A 25858-nucleotide genomic window follows, 5' to 3' on the forward strand; every position below is an offset into this window, starting at 1 on the left:
ACTCCACTTCATTTCTGTTCCTCTGTATACACCCACTTTCTATTCCCATCATGAGCCTTTAGGTCTCCATTTGCATATTGCAAATACTATGTTCCATGTAGGTAGCTCAGTCAGGGCTTTGTTCTTTACTTCAAAAAAGGTTCCCTTGAGGACTGGCTGTCAATTTGTGTTGCTGTGTTGGTTGTTGATGAAAATAATAAAATGATTGATTACATTAAAAAAAAACAAAATGATGGAGTTTGCTCTTGTTGTCCAGGCTGGAGTGCAATGGCACGATCTTGGCTTACTGCAACCTCCACCTCCCGGGTTCAAGCAATTCTCCTGCCTCACCCTCCTGAGTGGCTGGGATTACAGGCATGCGCCACCACACCCGGCTAATTTTGTAGTTTTAGTAGAGATGGGGTTTCGCCATGTTGGTCAGGCTGGTCTCAAACTCCCAACCTGAGGTGATCCGCCCACCTTAGCCTCCCAAAGTGCTGGGATTACAGGCATGAGCCACCGTGCCCGGCCTGTTATTTCCATATTTCATTTGAAACCGCATAGTTTTGATCCTTTTAAAATAATTTTTCGGCCAGGTGCGGAAACTATGCCTAGCTAGTGATCACGATGCTAATAACTATTAACATTAGAATGCTAGTAACTATGCCTACCTAGTGATTAGACTGCTATTTTTTAACTCTTCTCATTGGTTTTATAAATCGTATTTATAATATAGTACATCCAATCAAAATGTAGATTTTTGTTTCGATTTCGATAAGTTACATTTCATATAATGACAATTGTATGACTGTTTCATCCAAAGAGTCTTGAATTCTTTTGTTTTCCTAGTACCAAATTTACTTTAGTTTTATCTATGAAATGGTGATAAACTTTTGTTGTAAGTATCGTTTGATAGCATTGAAGAATTTAACTTTTTTTGTTGGAGCCAGAGTCTCACTCCAGGTTGGAGTGCAGTGGCGCCACCGGCTCTATCTCAGCTCACTGCAACCTCCATCTCCCAGGTTCAAGCAATTCTCATGCCTTCCGAGTAGCTGGGATTACAGGTGCACACCACCACACCCAACTACTTTTGTGTTTTTAGTAGAGACAGGGTTTTGCCATGTTGGCCAGGCTGGTCTCGAACTCCTGACCTTAAGTGATCTGCTCGCTTCAGCATCCGAAAGTGCTGGGATTACAGGCGTGTGCCATGATGCCTGGCTGATTTTTGTATTTTTATAGTAGAGATGGGGTTTTGCCATGTTGGCCAGGCTGGTCTTGAACTCCTGACCTCAAGTGATGTGCCCGCCTCAGCCTCCCAAAGTGCTGGAATTACAGGCATGAGCTGCTGCGCCTGGCACATTTAACTATTTAAAAGTCACTTTCAAGTTATGCAGTCATAAAGTAGGATGGGATCAATATTTTCTATCTTATTTTGCTTTGATTTTCCCCAGAGCCCTATCTATATCTTTAATTTTTTTTTTTTTTTTGAGACGGAGTCACCTAGGCTGGCATGCAGGGATTTGATACTGGCTCACTACAACCTCCGCCTCCTGGGCTCAAGCAATTCTCCTGCTTCAGCCTCCTGAATAGCTGGGATTACAAGCACCTGTCACCACTCCTGGCTAAATTTTGTATTTTCAGTAGAGACCGGATTTCTCCATCTTGGCCAGGCTGGTCTCAAACTCCTGACCTCTGGTGATCTGCCCACCTCGGCCTCCCAAAGTGCTGGGATTACAGGCATGAGTCACCGCGCCCGGCCCCATTGAAAATTTGTTTTTCAATACTAGACTGCAGTGTTCTTTGGGGCAGAGACGTTCTCTCAGTGTGCTTTTTCCCCAAGTATTTTTTTTTTTTTAATTCATAGAATATTTAAATTTTTTGATACATTTGTAAATATATAGTTTGTTAGTTTCAATAGTATTTAAGAGTCCTTAATACTTTCTTACAGAGAAGAAGAAGTTGGATGGGATACTGAGATTAAGGATGATGTGATTGAAGAATGTAATAAACATGGAGGAGTTATTCATATTTATGTTGACAAAAATTCAGCTCAGGTATTTTCATCTTTTTTATAAATGATGTTAGGTTGTTCATCTCTACCTTAATCTTCACACATATGTGGCGCATGTTATGGTCACTGTCTTCCATTATAGTTTTTGTGTGTGTGTGTGCCTGAAAGTAGCTTTAATATAGTGGCTAAATAAACCCTCCAAAATAAAATCAGTAACAATTTGATCAGGGCATGAGAGGATTTCTAGTAATGCTTAAAGCTTGCCATGAAATCTTGGCATCTTGATTCATTCTTAGGCTGCATACAAATCATAGAGAAAAGATAAAACGGCAAATTTGGGAGTAGAAGTCATTTTTTAATAAAATTCTACGTATACTTATTAGCCAGTGGAACAATTATGGTAAACCATTTTGTGGTTATAGAGCACTAAGTTTCTACAGGCAACTTGAATAAACATAACCTGGGTCCATTTTGCATACAGCAACATTTTTACCTTTTTCTCATTTTTTCTGTAGGGCAATGTGTATGTGAAGTGCCCATCAATTGCTGCAGCTATTGCTGCTGTCAATGCATTGCATGGCAGGTGGTTTGCTGGTGAGTTTGAATTTATTTTTTTTACTGATTGTTATTAAGGCTCTAAAATGAAGATGCTAAACCCAACATGTGTTTCTTTTAATAGGTAAAATGATAACAGCAGCATATGTACCTCTTCCAACTTACCACAACCTGTTTCCTGATTCTATGACAGCAACACAACTACTGGTTCCAAGTAGACGATGAAGGAAGATATAGTCCCTTATGTATATAGCTTTTTTCTTTCTTGAGAATTCATCTTGAGTTATCTTTTATTTAGATAAAAATAAAGAGGCAAGGATCTACTGTCATTTGTATACAATTTCCTGTTACCTTGAAAAAATAAAAATGTTAACAGGAATGCAGTGTGCTCATTCTCCCTAAATAGTAAATCCCACTGTATACAGAACTGTTCTCTTGTTCTGCCTTTTAAAATGTTCATGTAGAAAATTAATGAACTATAGGAATAGCTCTAGGAGAACAAATGTGCTTTCTGTAAAAAGGCAGACCAGGGATGTAATGTTTTTAATGTTTCAGAAGCCTAACTTTTTACACAGCGGTTACATTTCACATTTCACTAATGTTGATATTTGGCTGATGGTTGAGCAGGTTTCTGAAATACACATTTAGTGTATGGAAATACAAGACAGCTAAAGGGCTGTTTGGTTAGCATCTCATCTTGCATTCTGATCAATTGGCAAGAAAGGGAGATTTCAAAATTATAATATTTCTTGATGGTATCTTTTCAATTAATGTATCTGTAAAAGTTTCTTTGTAAATACTGTGTGTTCTGGTGTGTCTTAAAATTCCAAACAAAATGATCCCTGCATTTCCTGAAGATGTTTAAATGTGAGAGTCTGGTAGGCAAAGCAGTCTGAGGAAGAAATAGGAAATGCAGAAATAGGTTTTGTCTGGTTGCATATAATCTTTGCTCTTTTTAAGCTCTGTGAGCTCTGAAATATATTTTTGGGTTATTTCAGTGTGTTTGACAAGACAGCTTGATATTTCTATCAAACAAATGACTTTCATATTGCAACAATCTTTGTAAGAACCACTCAAATAAAAGTCTCTTAAAAAGGCCACAGGAGATCTTCATTTTTCAAATGTTTTAAAGTTACAGAAATTTGAGAATAGAATTAGCTTCTTTTAGTCTCAATTCAGTAGTTGCTCCTTGGGGGGAAATGTGCTGAGTCTGCGGAAACTTGCCCTCACGTTGCCCCCCATGAATTCCTTTATTCCATTATAGTCTAGCCCTGTGTATTTTAGAAGAATGTATCAAAACTGAGGGGTTTACCAAAAAGAAAAGCAAACAGCCTGGCCTTAAAACCTGGGCATTCTTGGTCTGCATTGTCTGGACATATTTGTGAAGAAATTTTCACGATTTACAATACATACTTAACAAAATGGCTTAACTTCAAACTGGTTTCCCAAATTGACATATATTAAATCAATATATTAAATAAGGTGCATATATTACTGTATTAAGGGGTTTTGAGCTTTCATACTAGTTGGGAAGCAAGCTGTCACCATTTATACTCAATTCTCTTCAACTGTTTATATCTTGGTAAATCTTTTGAGTAGAAAATGCTGCTCCTAACTTACCTTCAAATACTGATTTCCTTACCTCATTTGTTCAACATTTTTTGTGAGCACTGAAGCACAAGTTTTACAGGCTTATTCAGAATTTCATATCAGTCGTTTTGTTTGACATTTATCCCATTAATTGTTCTAGTGATTTAATTTGTATGGAAACTCCCAAGGTTCAATTTCTTTTTCTTTTTGAGATGGAGTCTTGCTCTTTGGCCCAGGCTGGAGTGCAGTGATGTGATCTCGGCTCCATCTCCCAGGTTCAAGCAATTCTCCCACCTTGGTCTCCTGAATAGCTGGGACAGGTGTGCACCACCGTGCCCAGCTAATTTTTGTATTTTTAGCAGAGACGGTGTTAGCCTAGCTGGTCTCAAACTGACCTCAAGTGATCTGTCCGCCTTGGCCTCCCAAAGTGCTGCGATTACAGGCATGAGCCACCGCGCCCAGCCTCATTGAAAATTTACTTTCCAATACCAGACTGCAGAGTTCTTGGGGCAGAGACGTTCTGTCAGTGTGCTCTTTTTTCAAAGTATCTCCTGTCAGTTTTTCCCCTTGAACCAAGTCTTCCTAACAAATTTGTTGCATCATTGCTTTCTAGGGAGCTGGACCAGCAAACATGGCCTTTAGTGATTAGTCTCATCTGTGCCAAAATTTAGTCGCTACCACAGAATGAAATTTGGTGTGTAAATAACGTTCAGAGGAAATGTGGTTGGAGTGTAGTACCTTAAATAGTGTCGTGCATGGAAAACAGCTCATTCTGAGTGAAACTGTTTTATGTCCAATCAGTTCCTGAGTCAGCATCCCACTGGTTCGAAAATCTGTAGCTAATCTGGTAATGTCCTTAATTTCCTCCTGCCTGTCAGTGTTCCAAAGTGTTCATCTAGTTTTATCTTTATAATAATGACTACCATCTTTGAAAGTTTTAAGAAATGCTTAATGGGCAATGCAGGTTAGTAACTCCAGGGTCTGCGTGGCCTAGGCAGATGAGATGGACAACTGCCTCATTACAGAAGCTTTTTATCATCAAACTAGTAAGTTTTGTGGAGGGCAAGCTATATAGATTGTTGATGACTGGTTAGAAAAATCATCTGTAATTTAGCCAGTTGAGAAGCTACAGAAGTAGTTGCTGTTTCTATTTTTTTTTCACAGTGGATAAACTTCTGCTTTTTCTGATAAAGCCACTAGGTACATCTAAACAATAACCTCGGGCTGGACGTGGTGCCTTATGCCTGTAAGTCCCAACACTGGGAGGCTGAGGCGGGTGGATCATGAGGTCAAGAGTTCAAGACCAGCCTGGCCAACACAGTGAAACCCTGTCTCTACTAAGAATACAAATTTTTTTGTTTTGAGACAGAGTCTCGCTCTGTCGCCCAGGCTGGAGTGCAGTGGCTCAATCTCAGCTCACTGCAACCTCCACCTCCTAGATTCAAGCGATTCTCCTGCCTCAGCCTCCCGAGTAGCTGGGAATACAGGCGCGTGCCACCACACCCCGCTTAAGTTTTTGTATTTTTAGTAGAGACAGGGTGTCACTATGTTACCCAAGATGGTCTCCACCTCCTGACCTTGTGATCCACCACCAGCCTTTGCCTCCCAAAGTGCTGGGATTACAGGCCTGAGCCACCGTGCCCAGCCTAAAAATACAAAATTTACCTAGGCATGGTGGCGCATGCCTGTTACCACAGCTACTTGGGAGGCTGAGGCAGGAGAATCGCTCAAACACAGGAGGCAGAAGTTGCGGTAAGCCGAGATCGTGCCACTGCACTCCAGCCTGGGCGACCAAGCAACCAACCAACCTCAGGATGAACAATGCTTTGGAAATTATGCAATGTGTGACCTTGAGGAAATTTCGGCTTAATAAATCCATTTTTTGAAGTAGTTTTTCTCCTTTAAAATGGTGACCGTAGTAACAAGCACAGAGTTGTACTGAGTAATTAGTTGAATAGTATCTATGGAAAGTACTAGACACTCCCAAGTTTTCCAATTTTGGATTAAGAGAGGCAGGCCTTGTGAAAGAGATACTAACCCTAATCATTACATTCGTCCATCTCTCTAGTGCAGAAGATCCTTGGCAAAGCTGGATAATAGGCTGAGAGAAGAATATTCCTTTAAGAGAGGGACACTGACTACTCAAAGACTTTCTTTTATTAGTACATGGGCTGGGATTGATGGGAAGGGATAGATGTAGTGGGCAACCATGGTTAGCATCGGATGCCCATCCCAATGGCCATGAATGTGCCAAAGGTGCCGCCACTCTGCATCATGGTTTTCCCAATGCCGCCCATCAGCTCTCGACCCCGCATTCCGATCCTGAAGAGGAAACCAAGATGGAGCTATTTGGTAACAAAAATATCAGAAAGAGTATTAACTGCTCCTTTCCAATTTTTTTGCTAACACTAGTCTAGCAACCCCTACATCTCATTTTCCACTTAGTGGATATTATATCTTACTACCCGGGGTGGGTAATGAGAAGGAAAAAGATCCATCTGGGTCTCCAGGGTATTTTTCTGGTGGATGTCGTATTAACTGCCTTCAGTTTGTGGGAGGCAGCAGATGCAGTGTAAAATACATAGAGAAACCAGCTTTTTGGACTGGTGTTGTCTGCAGTTTAAGACCCAATAAAGACATCTGTCTTTTAGTTTCTTGGTGTTAATGATTTTGGAGTAAAGTTGGGGTTCAAGAGTCAGCTCTACAATTTACACAGTGCCAAGTGTAAAATGGGCATCAACATTATTTACAGGATTTTGAAAACTACAGTATTTAGCACAGTGCTTAACATAGAGTAAGTGCTCTGTAAATGGTAATTTACAATCTAGAGATATGGCAATAACAGCCTCTAAATGTGAAAATGACCTTTAGAGTGTAAAGTTTAACTGCTTTATCTCTGTATCCTGTATCCAGAATAGTAAAACCGCTGAACGAGTTTCTTATGCGCAATTGGAAATAAAAATAAAAGCAACAGTAGTAACTAGTTACTGAGCACTTAATATGTGCCAGATGCTGTGCAAAGTGTGCTGATCGAATTTTTACAACTCTATAAGTTAGATGCTACTGTCTTCATTCTACACTTAAGGAAACCCAGTCTTCAACTTGCCTAAAGTCACCGAACCAGTAAAAGGGCCAGAAAGCATTTTGCTCTAAAGCTAAAATTCTTAAGCACTGACGCTTCCAACCTGACCTTTCAGAATGAAGGTGGTTTGGAATGAGTCTGGCTCGCGAGGGGACAGAGAGGGAAGTCGAAAGGTGGCTGTGTTCAGGCTCCAGGCCGAATGGGGTAGGGCCGGAAGGTCTGGTTGTCCTGCCCAGAGATCACCGCCCGCGCCCCTCACCTGAGACAGGAAAAGGTGCCGAAGAGCGCCCCGGCCGCCATGCCCACGGCGCAACCCATCACGAAGCCCATCTTGACGCGGTCGAAGCAGCTTGGCTGGGACTGTCCGTAGGGACCCACGGCCACCGGCATCTGCGGGGGATAGGAAAGTGTGGGCCCAGGCGATGGCCCAAGAGTCGGGCGGGGACGAAAGCGGCAGGCTGGGAAGTGGGCCCAAGGGCTCAGGAAAAGTAAGGGAAGGAAAATCAGTGGGTAGCCCGACTCCACCACCCTCTTCGCGTTCCGGCCTCGCGTCGCCCGGCGCCTACCTCACCTCGCTCGCGGCCTCGGTCGCTCAGCTCTACGTCTCTCAGGGAAAACGACGGGGAGGGCGCTCGCGGCCCGATGAATCGCTTCCGGAGCGCCGGGCAGCACTTCCGGGACCCTGGGGCCCAGGCCTGCAGCGGCTTCGGAAGGTGGGCTCTGCCAGCGGGACCATGCTGCTCCGAGCCGCTTGGAGGCGGGCGGCAGTGGCGGTGACAGCGGCTCCAGGGCCGAAGCTCGCGGCGCCCACTCGGGGGCTGCGCCTGCGCGGTACGCTCGGGTCCCGCTCTCCGGGAGGCGCGGACCTGTCCCTTCTGCGCGGCGACGCAACTGAATATTCTGGAGTCTTCCTGTCCACCCTGCTGCCCAGACCCTCTGACCCTTTCTCTCAAACGACACATCCCTCAAACTTCCTTAGGCGGGTCCCCGAACGGTTGACCCCGGCGCACCACCCCTCGCACCCTGCGCAACAGGCCCCCAGAGCCGTGGAGACGCGTCCTTCAGACCGCTCCTGGCCAAGTTACAGATGCTGCTCCCGGCTCCCGTGCAGACCTTTACCTTCAGTCAGAAGGGACTGCACCTACTCTGGCTCCACGTTCCTTCTAAACATCTTTGCCCTTTAGAGCCTTCCTTCCTACGAGACCATTTGAATATCAACTCAACACTCCCTCCAGGAACCCTCTCTCCCTCTCCCTTACCTCCTTTTACAGCGTGTCAGGTATCTGGTGTTGTTTTCTTTCTATTGAGATTCGACCCCAGCATCCCTTACACTTATCTCACCTCCAGCCAGATTTTTCCTTCTGCCCTTTGGATGCCATGCGTTCGTAGTTGCCTTCGGTCTTACTTGGCCACTCCGTTCCATTTTTTATCAGTTGGAGACCATGCTCCTCAGTCTGCTGTTCCCGCAGATACAGCCGCTGCCCCGGAGGCGGGGCCAGTGCTGCGACCTCTCTATATGGATGTGCAAGCTACAACTCCTCTGGTAAGGATGGAGCTTTTCCCAAGGCTGCTTATAGGAAGTAAATGATGGGCGTGATCACGCAAAGAAATGGCTGAATCCCTGGAGAAGTGAGAGCCATGAAGGTGTGGTGGAAAAAGCACTGAGCCAGGAGTCGGGAGGCTTAAATTCGAGGCCACTGGCAGTGGCTTTACTACTCACCAGCAATTGGCCTTGGTCAAATCACTTCAGCGCAGGCTCTATAGTAGTAGTTAAAAGCATGGGCTCTGGAATGAGCAGAACGGCCACTTAGTAACTGTGTGAACTTGGACAAGTATTAAACGGGTTAAAAGACTAATGCAAGTTTTCACCAATGTGTGACAAGGGGTGTTTGCCTAGGCCCTGTCCTGTCCCAGCCCGTTATAGATCACATTGCCTGGCAGGAATGGAAACACCAGCAGAAACAGATGTCTGAACAAGGCAGTGTTTGTAGACTACCTGAGGGGAGGCAGAACAATCCGAGTTGGGATGGGTTGTGAGTGGGAGTGTATTAGGTTGATATTTGGTGGGTAGTTTCGTGGGAACAAAAGAATGTTTGAGGCCTCCTCTAGGCAGTGCCTGAGGGGTTGAGAGTGTCTTAAGGCAGGGTGGCCAGGTCTGAGGGGTGGAGTGGGACCTGAATTGACGATGGGCTCAAGGAAAATGATCTGTTCTGTTGTGCTCAGGACCCCCGGGTGCTTGATGCTATGCTCCCTTACCTAGTCAACTACTATGGGAACCCACACTCCCGGACACATGCATATGGCTGGGAGAGTGAGGCAGCCATGGAACGTGCTCGCCAGGTTAGTACAGAGGAGTCTAGGAGGTTCTAAGGTCAAAGAGGGGCAGTGGCCTGTGGGAGGCATTTCTTTCTTGGTAGGTGTGCATGGAGGTAGCAATGGTTTTGGGTTCTTTCTGGAAGAGATTCAAACAGCAGCCTCGGAGTTTGATTGCAGGAATTTGATTAGTTCCCATATTTCCTGGCTAAATGACTTGGGCAAGTTATCTAATTTCTCTAAGCCTTATTTTCCTCACATTTAAAACGGAGATTGTGGTAGTTTCTACTCTGTAGGGTTACTGGGTGGATTAAATAAGACAATGCTGGTAAAGTGTTTATTAACACAACACCTGTAAGTAAGAAGTACTATAAATAGTAAGAGCTCAATAGTTCTTTTTTTTTTTTTTTTTTTTTTTTTTTATGAGATAGAGTTTTCACATTTGTTGCCCAGACTGGAATGCAGTGGCACGCGATCTTGGCTCACTGCAACCTCTGCCTCCCAGGTTCAAGTGATTCTGCTGTCTCAGCTTCCCAAGTAGTTGGGATTACAGGCACACACCACCACGCCTAGCTAATATTTTTGTATTTTTATTTATTTATTTATTTATTTATTTATTTATTTATTTATTATTTGAGACAGAATTTTGCTCTTGTTACCCAGGCTGCAGTGCAGTGGCACGATCTCGGCTCACTGCAACCTCTGCCTCCTGGGTTCAAGCAGTTCTCCTATGTCAGCCTCCCGAGTAGCTGGGATTACAGGCATGCGCCATCACACCCGGGTAATTTTGTATTTTTAGTAGAGATGGGGTTTCTCCATGTTGGTCAGGCTGGTCTTGAACTCCCGATCTCAGGTGATCCACCTGCCTCAGCCTCCCAAAGTGCTGGGATTACAGGCTTGAGCCACCATGCCCGGCCTAATATTTTTGTGTTCTTAATAGAAATGTAGTTTCACCATGTTGGCCAGGTTGGTCTCGAACTCCTGACCTCAGGTGATTTTTCCACCTTGGCCTCCCAAAGTGCTGGGGTTACAGGAGTGACCCACCACGCCTGGGCAATAGTTCATTTAAAAAAAAAAAAGTTATTATTTTGCATTGGGCTGGAAAAGAGCCTGGGATCTGGGATATAACTAGAATCTGATTCTTGTAGGTGCAGAGCTTCATCCAGGGCAATTTGGTGGAATGCAGTGGAGATCTTCTTGCTCCAGGGCTGTCCCACCTGTGTCTGCAGCTCTATTTCTGCCTGGGGAACTGATGTTATATATCTCTGTTTCTTGGCTTGCAGCAAGTAGCATCTCTGATTGGAGCTGATTCTCGTGAGATCATTTTTACTAGTGGTGCTACTGAATCCAACAACATAGCAATTAAGGTAAGAGAAGGGAACCAGAGGGCATATGTGGGCTTTCCTGACCTAGGCGATTGTGTCCCTCCATCATTTGGACTCGTGTATGTATTTCACAGCCACCCATCCCCACCCTATTGTGAAGAGAAGGCTTACAGTCTTTCTGATTTGTTGCTTCCTTTAACCCTTTGCAGTCTACTCTTTCTTAAGTCTTTGCTGCTGTTGGTCTGAGTTGAGTGAGGTAGTTGGATAGCAAAGGAGGTGGCCCTCAGGCCATTAACTACTTGTTTTTTTTTTTTTTTTTTTGTCTGGCAGTTACTTCAGAGAGTGGATAATGGTGATTGAACCTTTTCTCCATTCTTCTTTTTTTTTTTTTTGATACAGAGTCTCACTCTGTCGCCAAGCTGGAGTGCAGTGGCGCAATCTCGGCTCACTGCAAACTCCGCCTCCCAGGTTCAAGTGATTCTCCTGCCTCAGCCTCCAGAGTAGCTGGGAGTACAGGTGCCCACCACCATGCCCAACTAATTTTTGTATTTTTAGTAGAGATGGAGTTTCACCATATTGGCCAGGATGATCTCAATCTCTTGACCTCATGATCCTCCCGTCTCGGCCTCCCAAAGTGCTGGGATTACAGGTGTAAGCCACCGCACCCGGCCTTTCTCCATTCTTTTTATCTAGTAACAACAAGTTATATGTGGGATTTCAGGGCTGCCCTCCTCTCAGCCTTCCTTTTTCTTTCTGATCAGATCTATTTCCAACAAGTTCCTCCTGTTTCTTTAGATATCTCCATTTTGAAGTGCTTGTCTTTGTGGTGCCCTCTGCAGGCATTCACATGGTCACCCATTCTGGGATCAGTCATTTTGTCCTTGGTACATAAAAGATCTTTGGTGCTAATGCAAGGAAAAGGTACTTTTAGTAGTCATGTTGGTGTTTCATAGAACATAATCACATTTCACTGGGCCTGGTTGCCAGGATTACGTGAGTAAATGCCAAGGCTCTGAGAAATTGTGGCTTGCTGTAGTTTGAACTCTGGCTCCACTTGCTCTCATCTTTGTCTTTGAACTGTGCTGCCAGTGTTGGTTTCTTTGACCTTGGTCTGAATGTAGGAGGCCTAGGATGGGCTTCAGGGTCATCAGCACTCTGCCTGATCATGTTAGCAGGAAGGTGTCCTTCCTTGGGACTGCAGAGACCAGAGAGTCGGGGTGAAGTTTCCTCCAAAGGTAGAGATGGTTTCTGAAATGGAGAGCATTTTCAAAACTTTGAAAATATTTTCTTTGGAAGTCTCCACAGATTCCAAACCAACAGTTCAAGGATCGCTAAGAGTACCTGTGATGATGTTTCTTTTAATCTCCATGATTGATAGAGTAAAATAATCTATAAGTTGTTAAAGAAATCTACATCATGGGTAACTGCGATAAAATAAGGTGGGTGGGTGGTGAAATGTCATTTAAATGAAATTTTTATAAACAACTGTAACATTTTGAACTACCATCACCATCCCACAACCATTTTTTCTTTTTTTTTTTTTTTTTTTAGACAGAGTCTCGCTCTGTCACCCAGGCTGGAGTACAGTGGCGTGATCTTGGTTCACTGCAAGCTCCACCTCCCGGGTTCACGCCACTGTCCTGCCTTAGCCTCCTGAGTAGCTGGGACTACAGGTGCCCTCCACCACACCCGGCTAATTTTTTGTATTTTTAGTAGAGACGGGGTTTCACCGTGTTAGCCAGGATGGTCTTGATCTCCTGACCTCGTGATCCGCCTGCCTCGGCCTCCCAAAGTGCCCCACAACCATTTTTGCATTACTGATGTAAATACTTTTTAGGATAAAATAGAGTATAAATCAATTATAAATGTTTCTCATTTTTGTTCTTTGTCCTCATGAACAGACCATTTTTACATAGTTATAATTTTGGCCTACATGGTTTAATATTCTGCTTTTATTTTATTTATGTATTTATTTTTTATAAGACAGGGTTTCAGCCGGGCCAAGTGGCTTACACCTATAATCCCAGCACTTTGAGAGGCTGAGACCGGCAGATCACCTGAGATCAGGAGTTCAAGACCAGCTTGACCAACATGGTAAAACCCCGTCTCTACTAAAAATGCAAAAACTAGCCGGGCATGGTGGCGCACCCCTATAGTCCTAGCTACTCGGGAGGCTGAGGCAGGATAATCGCTTGAACCCAGGAGGCAGAGGTTGCAGTGGGCCGAGATCGCACCATTGCACTGTAGCCTGGGCAACAAGGGCGAAACTCTTGTCTAAAAAAAAAAAAAAAAAAAAAGACACGGTCTCACTCTGTCACCTAGGCTGGGGTGCAGTTGCACAATCACAGCTCACTGGAGCCTTGAACTCCTGGACTCAAGTGATCCTCTCATCTTAGCCTCCCAAGTAGCTAGGCTTACAGGTGTATACTAGCACGCCTGGCTAATTTTGTTATTTTAATTTTAATTTAATTTAATTATTTTTTGAGACGGAGTCTGGCTCTGTCACCCAGGCTGGAGTGCAGTGGCGCGATCTTGGCTCACTGCAAGCTCTGCCTCCCGGGTTCACGCCATTCTCCTGCCTCAGCCTCCTGAGTAGCTGGGACTACAGGCGCCACCAGCATGCCTGGCTGATTTTTCTGTTTTTAGTAGAGACGGGATTTCACCATGTTAGCCAGGATGGTCTCGATCTCCTGACCTTGTGATCCACCTGCCTTGGCCAACCAAAGTGCTGGTTTTACAGGTGTGAACCACCACGCCCGGCCTGTTATTTTAATTTTTGTAGAGATGAGGCTCTCACTGTGTTGCCCAGGCTGGTCTTGAACTCCTGGGCTCATGTGATCCTCCTGCCTTTGCCTCCCAAAGTTCTGGGATTACTGGCTTGAGCCACTGCACCTGGCTTTTTATTCTGCTGTTAAAGGTAATAGTATTTTATAAGCTCTGGGGGGAGATGTACATTTTCTTTCAAGTTTTTAATTTTTGAAAAATAATTCTGTCACATATGGTGTGTTTTTTTAAAACCAATGGAAAGATTTAAAATGAAGTGTAGGCCGGGTGTAGTGGGTCACGCCTGTAATCTTAGCACTTTGGGAGGCCGAGGCAGGCAGGTTGTCTGAGCTCAGGAGTTCAAGACCATCCTGGGCAACATGGCGTAACACCGTCTCTACTAAAAAATACAAAAAATTAGCTGGGTGTGGTGGCCGTAGTCCCAGCTACTTGGGAGGCTGAGACAAGAGAATTGCTTGAACTCGGGAGGCAGAGGTTGCAGTGGGCCGAGAGCACGCCACTGCACTCCGGCCTGGGTGACAGAATGAGACCGTCTCAAAAAATAAATAAAAATAAAATAAAATAAAATGAAGTGTAAATCTTCCTCTCCTTCCCCAAGGACCCCAATCCCTGATCCTGTTCTACAAAGTTGATACTGTTAATTCTTTTTTTTTTTTTTCAAGGGAGAGTCTTGCTGTGTCACCCAGGCTGGAGTGCAGTGCCATAATCTTGGCTCGCTACAACTTCTGCCTCCAGGGTTCAAGCGATTCTCCTGCCTCATCCTCCCGAGTAGCTGGGATTACAGGAGCCTGCTACCATGCCCAGCTAATTTTTGTATTTTTAGTAGAGATGGGGTTTCGCCATGTTGACTAGGCTGGTCTCAAACTTCTGACCTCAGGTGATCCACCTGCCTCAGTCTCCCAAAGTGCTGGGATTACAGGTGTGAACCACCGCTCCTGGCCCATTTTTTTTTTCTTTTTTCTGTTTTTTGAGACAGAGTCTTGATCTCACCCAGGCTGGTGTGCAGTAGCCAGATCTCAGGTCACTGCAGCCTTGACCTCCTTGGCTCAGGTGATCCTCCTGAGTAGCTGGGACTACAGATATGTACCACCACGCCGGGCTAATTTTTTTTTTTTTTTTTTTAGTATAGATGAAGTCTTACTGTGTTGCCCAGGCTGGTCTTGAACTCCTGAGCTCAAGCGATCCTCCTGCCTTAGCCTCCCAAAGTGGTGGGATTATAGGCATTAGCCACCACCACATCCAGCCCCTTTTTTTCTTTTTTCTTTTTTTTTAAAATTAATTAATTAATTTATTTATTTTGAGATGGAGTCTCACCCTGTCGTCCAGGCTAGAGTGTAGGGGTGTGATCTCGGCTCACTGCAACCTCTGCCTCCCAGGTTCAAGCGATTCTCCTGCCTCATCCTCCCGAGTAGCCGGGATTACAGGTGTGTGCCACCATGCCTCGCTAATTTTTATATTTTTTTTTTTATGTTTTCAATTTTTGTATTTTTATTTATTTTATTTATTTACTTTTTGAGACAGAGTTTTCTCTTGTTGCCCAGGCTGAAGTGCAATGGTGTGACCTTGGCTCACTGCAGCCTCCGACTCCTGGCTTCAAGCGATTCTCCTGCCTCAGCCTCCAGAGTATCTGGGATTACAGGCATGTACTACCACACCTGGCTAATTTTTGTATTTTTTTTAGTAGAGATGGGGTTTCTCCATGTTGGTCAGGCTGGTCTTGAACTCCTGACCTTAGGTGATCCTCCCTTCTCGGCCCCGAAAGTGCTGGAATTAGAGGTGTGAGCCACCGTGCCCGGCCATTTTTGTATTTTTAGTAGAGATGGGGTTCCACCATGTTCGTCAGGCTGGTCTCAAACTCCTAACCTCGTGATCCACCTGCCTGAGCCTCCCGAAGTTGTGGGATTACAGGCATAAGCCACCGCGCCTGGCGTTCTTTTTTTTTTTAGATGCAGTCTCGCTCTGTTGTCCAGGCTGGAGTGCAATAGCACTCTTGGCTCACTGCAACCTCTGCCTCCTGGTTTCAAGTGATTCCCCTCCCTCAGCCTCCTGAGTAGTTGGGATTACAGGTGCGTGCCACCGGGCCTGGGTTATTTTTTTATTTTTAGTAGAGATGGGGTTTCCCCATGTTGGCCAGGCTGGTCTCAAACTCCTGACCTTAGATGATCCACCCGCCTCAGCCTCCCAGAGTGCTCGGATTACAGGCGTGAGGCACTGCACCTGGCCGCTTTTTTTTTTTTTTTTTCTTCAATGAGATTAAATGGTTTTTTTAGTTTCTTGTAATAGTTGAAATTCCAGGAATTTTTAAACATACCTTTAGGCCGGGCGCGGTGGCTCACGCTTGTAATCCCAGCACTTTGGGAGGCTGAGGTGGGCGGATCACGAGGTCAGGAGATCGAGACCACAGTGAAACCCCGTCTCTACTAAAAATACAAAAAATTAGCCGGGCGTGGTGGCGGGCGCCTGTAGTCCCAGCTACTCGGAGAGGCTGAGGCAGGAGAATGGCGTGAACCCGGGAGGCGGAGCTTGCAGTGAGCCGAGACTGCGCCACTGCACTCCAGCCTGGGCGACAGAGCGAGACTCCGTCTCAAAAAAAAAAAAAAAAAAACATACCTTTATTGTTTCTTCTGATACTAACAGTAATACCTACTCATGACTTGTTTACTGTTATATCACTGGCACCTAGACAATTACTTGGGATACTGGAGGTGCTAAATATTGGTTAAATGAATGAATCATAAATTCCAATAATATAGAGTAGAACTCTAAACACATTTTCACTGCTAATTTGCTGCATATTTCTCCAGATTTTTAAATACCTACATTAATCTGTATACTATTATTATTTTAATGGATTTTATTTTTTATAGCAGTTTTAGGTTCACAGCAAAATTGAAAAGAAGGTATAGAAATTTCCTATATATGCCCTGCCCCCGGGTATGCACAGCCTTCTGCCATTATTAGCATCCTCTATCAAGTGGTAACATTTGTTCCAATTTATGACCTGATATTGATACATCATTATCACCCAAAGTCCATAGCTTATATTAGGATTCACTGGTGTTGTACATTAGATGGGTTTGGACAAATGCGATTTATTCTAGTGAATTATTGAGCTTGAGTGGGCTTCGCGAAGCCCTGAATTTGTATTTGACTGGGCAGAAGTATGGGTAGCTTGAGACCCCTGGGACTTATGTCTGGTATCTCAACTAGGGGCAGTCTTGTACAATTGAGCCCTTAACCCATGGGGTTTTCACTAAGTCTGGAGAGTTAGCCTCAGAATTGAATTATAGGATACTCAGTTGGTATGAGAGAACTGGTGTTGGATCATACTGTTCTTGCCCACTTTTCCTTTACAAATGAAATTGAAGTCATTGCTGTCTCTCTGAGTATGTTCTCCTTCCATCTGTCACCACCAATTTCTAGGGGGTGGCCCGATTCTACAGGTCACGGAAAAAGCACTTGATCACCACCCAGACAGAACACAAATGTGTCTTGGACTCCTGCCGTTCACTGGAAGCTGAGGGCTTTCAGGTTACCTACCTCCCAGTGCAGAAGAGTGGGATCATTGACCTAAAGGTAGGAGTGGCTATGGCAGGAGGAGCAAAAATGGAGGAGCCTGGCTTCAGCTTGTAAATTTCTCTCTTGGGCCCTAGCTGGAGCTTGAAGGAATAGATCTAACAGTTAGGATAAAGTTTAGAGAAATAGGCCTGGCAGAGAACGAGATCATGTTCCCCTTGAGTGTGCACTATCCTCCTTTTCTCTGGAGGACTTGTTTCTTTTTCTTTCTTTTTTTTTTTTGAGATGGAGTCTCACTCTTTTGCCCAGGCTAGAGTGCAGTGGCTTGATCTCAGCTCGCTGCAACCTCTGGAGGACTTGTTACTTCTTTTTTTTATTTTGAGACAGAGTTTTGCTCTTATAACTCAGGCTGGAATGCAGTGGCGCGATCTCGGCTCACTGCAACCTCCGCCTCCTGGGTTCTAAAGATTCTCCTGCCTCAGCCTGCTGAGTAGCTGGGATTACAGACGCATGCCACTAGGCCCGGCTAATTTTTGTATTTTTTTTTTTTTTTTTTTTTTGAGGCAGAGTCTCATTCTGTCACCTAGGCTGGAGTGCAGTGGCATTCCACTGCAACCTCCACCTCCCGGGTTCAAGTGATTCTCCTGCCTCAGCCTCCTGAGTAGCTGGGACTACAGGCATGTGCCACCACACCTGGCTAATTTTTTTTTTTTTTTTTTTTTAAGACAGAGTCTCGCTCTGTCGCCAGGCTGGAGTGTGGTGGCGTGATCTTGGCTCACTGCAACCTCTGCCTTCTGGGTTCAAGTGACTCCCCTGCCTCGGCCTCCCAAGTAGCTGGGATTACAGGCATGCACCACCATGCCTTGCTAGTGTTTTTTTGTATTTTAGTAGAGACGGGGTTTCACCATGTTAGCCAGGATGGTCTCGATCTCCAGACCTCGTGATCCACCCACCTCGGCCTCTCAAAATGCTGGGATTACAGGCGTGAGCCACTGTGCCCGGCCACACCTGGCTAATTTTTTATATTTTTAGTAGAGACGGGGTTTCACCATATTGGCCAGGCTGGTCTCGAACTCCTAACCTCGTGATCCACCTGCCTCGGCCTCCCAAAGTGCAGGGATTACAGGCATGAGCCGCCATGCCTGGCCCTAATTTTTGTATTTTTAGTAGAGACAGAGTTTCACCATGTTGGTCAGGCTGGTCTTGACCTTTTGACCTCAGGTGATCCACCCGTCTCGGCCTCCCAGAGTGCTGGGATTACAGGCATGAGCCACTGTACCTGGCCTGGAGGACATGTTTCTTGCATTTGTTGGTGTTTTCTGGTTTGTATGGGAGCCACTGGCCACATGTGCAGGATGCCAGGGACTCACATTCACCATGGCAAAGCTCTGGCCTCCTCCTTTCCTGCACTGATGCTTCTCATCCTGCTAAAGAAGTAATATCATTTTCTTGAATCTTATCCACCAGATTTTGGATATCAGCATTCCTAGACAAATCCTAACATGCTGTTTGTAGATGGACCCCTGAATCCAAACTCCAAAGTGTTCTCATCATTCATTATTTCCTCCCTTTTTCATCTTACTTACATTCAGTCATCAATCAGTAACATTTATATCTATGGCCATTTCCTTATAATGTCTCTGGAATTATACTTTCCCCTCCCTCACTCCCACCCTCTCTTCCTCCCTCCCTGCCTCCCTTCCTTCCTTTCTCACTCCCTCTTTTCCTCCCTGCTTCCCTCCCTCTCTCTCTCTCCCTGTCTTTCTTTTTTTGGAGACAGGGTCTTGCTGAGTTGTCCAGGCTGGAGTGCAGTGGTATGGTCATAGCTCCCTGTGGTCTCAGACTCCTGGGCTCACCTCACCTGGCTAAATTTTTATTTTTGTTTTGTTTTTTGAGATGGAGTATTGCCCTGTCACCCAGGCTGGAATGCAGTGGCACGATCTCGGCTCGCTGAAACCACCACTTCCTGGGTTCAAACGATCCTCCCACCTTAGCCTACCGAGCAATGAGGACTACAGGCATACACCACCATACCCAGATAATTTTTTTGTATTTTTAGTAGAGAAGGGGTTTTATCATCTTGGCCAGGCTGGTCTCAAACTCCTGACCTCAAATGATCCACCTGTCTTGGCCCCCCAAAGTGCTGGGATTATAGGCAAGAGCCACTGCACAGGCGCCTGTAGTCCCAGCTACTCGGAGAGGCTGAGGCAGGAGAATGGCATGAACCTGGGAGGCGGAGCTTGCAGTGAGCCAAGATTGTGCCACTGCACTCCAGCCTGGGCGACAGAGCGAGACTCTGTCTCAAAAAAAAAAAAAAAAAAAAAAAGAGCCACTGCAGCCGGCCTGGGTAAAATTTTTTTTTTTTTTTTTTTTTTTTTGAGATGGAGTTTCACTCTTGTCGCCCGGGCTGGAGTGCAATGGCACAATCTTGGCTCATTGCAACCTCTGCCTCCTGGGTTCAAGTGATTCTCCTGCCTCAGCCTCCCAAGTAGCCGAGATTACAGGCATGTGCCACCACCACGCCAGCTAATTTTTTTGTATTATTAGTAGAGTCACGGTTTCACCATGTTGGCCAGGCTAGTCTCGAACTCCTTACCTAAGGTGATCTACCCACCCTGGCCTCCCAAAGTGCTGGGATTATAGACGTGAGCCACTGTGTCTGGCCAGCCTGCTAAATTTTTAAACATTTTTTATAGAGGCAGCATCTCAGTACATTCTCCAGGCTGGTGGTGAACTCCTGGACTCAAGCAATCCTCCTACCTTGGCCTCCCAAAGCACTGGGATTACAGATGTGAGCCACTTTTCTCGGCCTCCTCTCATTTCTTTGTTTGGATTGTATCCTGCATCTTAGCTACCTCTGGACTTTAATCTCTGTTGCTTGAACTAGTCCTTTTGTAGGGTCCAGCCCCACAGGGTCGGTGGGTTTTCTCCCCATGTGCGGAGATGAGAGAGCGTAGAAATAAAGACACAAGACAAAGAGATAAAAGAAAAGACAGCCGGGCCCGGGGGACCACTACCACCAAGGCATGGAGACCGGTAGTGGCCCCAAATGCCAGCCTGCACTGATATTTATTGGATATAAGGGGCAGGGTAAGGAGTGTGAGCCATCTCCAATGATAGGTAAGGTCACGTGGGTCACGTATCCACTGGACAGGGTGCCCTTCCCTGCCTGGCAGCCAAGGCAGAGAGAGAGAGAGGAGAGAGAGAGAGACAGCTTACGCCATTATTTCTGCTTATCAGAGACTTTTAGTACTTTCACTAATTTGCTGCTGCTAGCTAAAAGGCAGAGCCAGGTGTACAGGATGGAACATGAAGGCAGACTAGGAGCGTGACCACTGAAGCACAGCATCACAGGGAGACGGTTAGGCCTCCAGATAAGTGCAGGCAGACCTAACTGATGTCAGGCCCTCCACAAGAGGTGGAGGAGTAGAGTCTTCTCTAAACTCCCCCAGGGAAAGGGAGACTCCCTTTCCTGGTCTGCTAAGTAGCGGGTGTTTTTCCTTGACACTGACGCTACCGCTAGACCAGGGTCCGCTTGGCAACTGGCGTCTTCCCGGACGCTGGCATTACCGCTAGACCAAGGAGCCCTCTGGTGGCCCTGTCCAGGCATGAGAAAAGGCTTGCCTCTTGTCTTCTGGTCACTTCTCACTATGTCCCCTCAGCTCCTATCTCTGTATGGCCTGGTTTTTCCTAGGTTATGATTGTAGAGTGAGGATTAGTATAATATTAGAATAAAGAGTAATTGCTACAAACTAATGATTAATGATATTCACATATAATCATATCTAAGATCTATATCTAGTATAACTATTCTTATTTTATATATTTTATTATACTGGAACAGCTCGTGCCCTCGGTCTCTTGGCTTGGCACCTGGGTGGCTTGCTGCCGACACCTTTAGCAACAACCTTCCCGTGTGTCCTGCACATCCTCATCAGACTTTATTTCTAAAGTACTTATTTGGCCTTTTCTCACTTTACTCAAAAATCTTGAGAGATTTCCCATTTCCTTTGACATGAATTATAACTTCATTTTGCCTGATATTCAAACTTCTTTACATGGTGCCTTTTTAAGCACTTAGAAATTTCTGATATAATTCACATACCATAACATTCATCTTTTGAAATTATACAATTCACTGGTTTTTAATGTATTCACAGTTTCCAACAATCATCACTGTCATATTCCAGGACATTTTCATCACTTCAAAAAAGAAAGCTATGTATTTTTCTTTGTTGTTTGTGCTTTTTTTTTTTTTTGAGATGGAGTTTCGCTCTTATTGCCCAGGCTAGAGTGCAATGGCATGATCTCTGCTCACCACAACCTCCGCCTCCCGGGTTCAAGCGATTTTCCTGCCTCAGCCTCCCGAGTAGCTGTAATCCCAGCACTTTGGGAGTTGGATCACCTGAGGTCGGGAGTTGGAGGCCGAGGTGACCAGTTCACCTGAGGTCAGGAGTTCAAGACCAGCCTGGCCAACATGGTGAAACCCTGTCTCTACTAAAAAATACAAAAATTAGCCGGGCATGGTTGAGGGCACCTGTAATCCCAGCTAATTGGGAGGCTGAGGTAGGAGAATTGCTTGAACCCAGGAGGCGGAGGTTGCAGTGAGCCGAGATCGTGCCATTGCACTCCAGCCTGGGCGACAAGAGCAAGACTCCATCTCAAAAAATAAAATAAAGAAAGAATTCATTTTGAAATCCAAGGTCATGGAGTTTTATCCCTGTGTTTCCTTTTTTTTGGGGGGGACTGAGTTTCGCTCTTGTTACCCAGGCTGGAGTGCAATGGCGTGATCTTGACTCACTGCAACCTTCACCTCCTGGGTTCAAATGATTCTCCTGTCTCAGCCTCCTGAGTAGCTGGGATTACAAGCGCCTGCTACTATGCCCGGCTAATTTTTGGTATTTTTAGTAGGGACGGGGTTTCACCATGTTGGCCAGGTTGGTCTCGAACTCTTGACCTCGGGTGATCCGCCTGTCTCAGCCTTCCAAAGTGCTGGGATTACAGGCGTGAGCCACCGTGCCCAGCCTGTGTTTCCCTTTAAGAATTTTATAGTTTTAGCTATTACATTTAGGTCTTTGATCCATTTTGAATTAATTTTTGTATATAGTATTAGATAATAGTCAACTTCATTCTTCTGCTTGTGACTATCCAGTTGTCCCAGCACCATTTGTTGAAAAGACTGATTTTCCCTATTGAATAGTCCTGGCATCATTGTGAAAATTCAATACACCCCAGTGCTTTAGGAGGCTGAAGTGGGGGAGGGTTGGACTTGAGACCAGGACCTCAGCCTCCAAAAGTGCTAGGATTACAGTTATGAGCCACCGTGCCTAGCCAGGGATGTTGATCTGTAGTTTTTTTTGATACCCTTTTCTGGTTTTGTTATCAGGGTAATACTGGTTTTATACAACATTTTGGTGGTAACCTACTTTTTTTTTTTTTTTTTTTTGAGACAGAATCTTGCTTTGTTGCCCAGGCTGGAGTGCAGTGGCGCGATCTCGGCTTACTGCAACCTCTGCCTCCTGGGTGCACACCATTCTCCTGCCTCAGCCTCCTGAGTAGCTGGGAGTATAGGTGCCCGCCACCACACCCGGCTAATTTTTTATACTTTTAGTAGAGACAGGGTTTCACCGTGTTAGCCAGGATGGTCTCGATCTCCTGACCTCGTGATCCACCCGCCTCAGCCTTCCAAAGTGCTGGGATTACAGGCATGAGCCACTGCGCCCGGCTGCTAACCTACTTTTTAGTATTGCTGACCACCGCGCCCCTTCATAAAAAAACCTGTTCCAGCCACACTAGCCTTCACATCTCCGTAATGGTCCTTGCTAATCCTGTCTTTTTTTTTTTTGAGACAGAGTTTCGCTCTTATGGCCCAGGCTGGAGTGCAGTGGCTTGATGTCAGCTCACTGCAACCTCTGCCTTGTGGGTTCAAGTGATTCTTCTGCCTCAGCCTCCCAAGTAGCTGGGACTACAGGCATGTGCCACCTTGCTTGGCTCATTTTGTATTTTTATTTTATTTTATTTTTTTTAGAGACAGAGTCTCGCTCTGTCACCCAGGCTGGAGTGCAGTTTCATGATCTTGGCTCGCTGAAAGCTCTGCCTCCCGGGTTCACGCCATTCTCCTGCCTCAGCCTCCCAAGTAGCTGGGACTACAGGTGCCTGCCACCACGCCCAGCTAATTTTTTTGTATTTTTAGTAGAGGCAGGGTTTCACCGTGTTAGCCAGGATGGTCTCGATCTCCTGACCTCGTGATCCGCCCGCCTCGGCCTCCCAAAGTGCTGGGATTACAGGCTTGAGCCATCGCGCCCGGCCTCATTTTGTATTTTTAGTAGAGACAGGTTTTCTCCATGTTGGTCAGGCTGGTCTTGAACTCCCAACCTCAGGTGATCTGCCTGCCTTGGCCTCCCAAAGTGCTGGAATTATAGGTGTGAACCACCCCGCCCATCACCAATCCTGTCTTGAGCCTTTCCTCACATACCCCACTTTGATCTACTTACCTTATTTTTTCCTTTTCCTTTTCCTTTTTTTTCTTTCTTTTTTTTTTTTTTTTTGAGATGGAGTTTCTCTCTTGTTACCCAGGCTGGAGTGCAGTGGCGCAATCTCAGCTCACTGCAACCTCTGACTCCCAAGTACAAGCGATTCTCCCGTCTCAGCCTCCAAGTAGCTCGGATTACAGGCATGTGCCACCATGCTCGGCTGTTTATTTTTATATTTAGTAGAGACAGGGTTTCACCATGTTAGGCTGGTCTCGAACTCCTGATGTCAGGTGATCCACCCGGCTTGGCTTCCCAAAGTGCTGGGATTACAGGCGTGTGCCATTGCGCCCAGCCTTTTTTTCTTTCTTATTTGTATATACATATTTATTTTATTTAATTAGTTTATTTTTTTGAGACGGAGTTTTGCTCTTGTTGCCCAGGCTGGAGTGCAGTGGCGCAATCTCAGCTCATCGCAACCTCCACCTCCCAGGTTCAAGCAATTCTCCTGACTTAGCCTCCTCAGTAGCTGGGAGCTGGGATTATAGGCATGCGCTACCACACCTGGCTAATTTTGTATTTTTAGTAGAGACGGGGTTTCACCATGTTGGTCAGGCTGGTCTCAAACGTCTGACCTCAGGTGATCCGCCCGTCTCGGCCTCTCAAAATGCTGGGATTACAGGCGTGAGCCACTGCGCCCAGCTGCTATATATATATATAATTTTTTATATAATATTTTATATATATAATATATAATTTTTTTTATGAGACACGGTCTTGCTCTCTTGCCCAGGCTGGAGTGCAGTGACAGGATCTCGGCTCACTGCAGCCTCCACCTTCTAAGTTCAAGCGATTCTTGTGCCTATGCATCCTAAGCAGCTAGAACTAGAGACGCGTGCCACCACACCTGGCTATATATTTATTTATGAATGAGACAGGAACTTGCTCTGGAACCACCAAGGCTTACAGCAGCCTTGACCTCCTAGGCTCAAATGATCCTCCCACCTCAGCCTCCTTCCTGAGTAGCTGGGACTATAGGCGCAGGCTATGATGCGCAGCTAATTTTTTTCTTTTTTCTTTTTGTAGAGACAGCGTCTCCCTTGGCCGGGTGCTGTGGCTCATGCCTATAATCTCAGCACTTTGGGGGCCAAGGTGGGTGGATCACCTGAAGTCAGGAGTTCGAGACTAGCCTGGCCAACATGGTGAAACCCCGTCTCTACTAAAAATACAAAAATTAGCCGAGTGTGGTTGCATCTGCCCATAATCTCGGCTACTCAGGAGGCTGAGGTAGGAGAATTGCTTGAATCTGGGAGGCGGAGGTTGCAGCGAGTGAGACCCCACCACTGCACTCCAGCTTGGGAAACAGAGCAAGACTCCATCTGAAGAAAAAAGAGACAGGGTCTCCCTATGTTGCAAGGCTGGTCTCAAACTCCTTGGCTCAGGCTATCCTCTGATCTCAGCCTCCCAAAGTGCTAGGATTGTAGGTATGAGCCACCATCCCCAGCTATATTTATTTTTATTTATTTTTTATTGAGATTGAGTCTCGCTCTGTCACACAGGCTGGAGTGCAGTGGTGTGAACTTGGCTCATTGCAACCTCTGCCACCTGGGTTCAAATGATTCTCCTGCCTCAGCCTCATAAGTAGCTTGGATTACAGGTGTCTGCCACCATGCTCCACTGATTTTTGTATTTTTAGTAGAGACAGGGTTTCACCGTGTTGGCTGGGCTGGTCACAAACTCCTGACCTCAAATGATCCACCTATTTCAGCCTTCCAAAGTGCTGGGATTCCAGGCGTGAGCCACCATGCTTGGCCCTTATTTTATTTTATTTTATTTTATTTATTTGAGATGGAGTCTTGCTCTGTCGCCTAGACTGGAGTGCAGTGGCGCGATCTCTGCTCACTGCAACCTCCGCCTTCCGGGTTCACACCATTCTTCTGCCTCAGCCGCCTCCCCAAGTAGCTGGGACTATAGGCGCCTGCCACCACACCCAGCTAATTTTTTGTATTTTTAGAGATGGGGTTTCACTGTGTTAGCCAGTATGGTCTCGCTCTCCTGACCTCGTGATCTGCCCGCCTTGGCCTCCCAAAGTGCTGGGATTACAGGCGTGAGCCACCACACACAGCCTATTGTAGTTTAGTTTAGTTTAGTTTAGGTTAGTTTAGTTTAGTTTATTTGTGAGACAGAGTTTTGCTCTTGTTGCCCCGGCTGGAGTGCAATGGCACAGTGTTGG

The 25858-nt window shown here is 45.6% G+C and overlaps 3 protein-coding genes across 22 annotated transcripts in view; 2 read left to right on the forward strand and 1 right to left on the reverse strand.

The window, feature by feature from the left end:
- RBM39 (RNA binding motif protein 39) overlaps positions 1-3643 on the forward strand; it is a 41384-nt gene extending 37741 nt beyond the window's left edge. For all 18 annotated transcript variants that reach the window (XM_055266650.2, XM_055266652.2, XM_063633761.1 and 15 more), the window contains 3 exons: positions 1928-2033; positions 2506-2584; positions 2670-3643. In XM_055266650.2, coding sequence (XP_055122625.1) covers positions 1928-2033; positions 2506-2584; positions 2670-2770 — 286 coding nt within the window. In that variant the 3' untranslated portion in view covers positions 2771-3643. The remainder of the gene's footprint in view (positions 1-1927; positions 2034-2505; positions 2585-2669) is intronic.
- Positions 3644-6274: 2631 nt separating this feature from the next.
- On the reverse strand, positions 6275-7911 carry ROMO1 (reactive oxygen species modulator 1). Its single transcript, XM_055266687.2, has 3 exons — positions 7789-7911; positions 7477-7607; positions 6275-6457 (listed from the first exon to the last, which is right to left on the reverse strand). The coding sequence occupies exons 2-3, from the start codon at positions 7605-7607 to the stop codon at positions 6349-6351; spliced, it is 240 nt and encodes a 79-aa protein (XP_055122662.1). The 5' UTR covers positions 7789-7911; the 3' UTR covers positions 6275-6348.
- NFS1 (NFS1 cysteine desulfurase) overlaps positions 7607-25858 on the forward strand; it is a 34352-nt gene continuing 16100 nt past the window's right edge. For 2 of the 3 annotated variants that reach the window (XM_055266661.2, XM_055266662.2), the window contains exons 1-5: positions 7607-8048; positions 8651-8760; positions 9441-9557; positions 10814-10897; positions 17063-17215. In XM_055266661.2, the coding sequence (XP_055122636.2) occupies positions 7640-8048; positions 8651-8760; positions 9441-9557; positions 10814-10897; positions 17063-17215 (873 nt within the window). In that variant the 5' untranslated portion in view covers positions 7607-7639. The remainder of the gene's footprint in view (positions 8049-8650; positions 8761-9440; positions 9558-10813; positions 10898-17062; positions 17216-25858) is intronic. The other variant, XM_055266663.2, reaches the window with a different exon arrangement.

This window comes from Symphalangus syndactylus, chromosome 24, assembly GCF_028878055.3.
Source record: "Symphalangus syndactylus isolate Jambi chromosome 24, NHGRI_mSymSyn1-v2.1_pri, whole genome shotgun sequence".
In the NCBI taxonomy this organism is placed as follows: Eukaryota; Metazoa; Chordata; class Mammalia; order Primates; family Hylobatidae; genus Symphalangus; species Symphalangus syndactylus.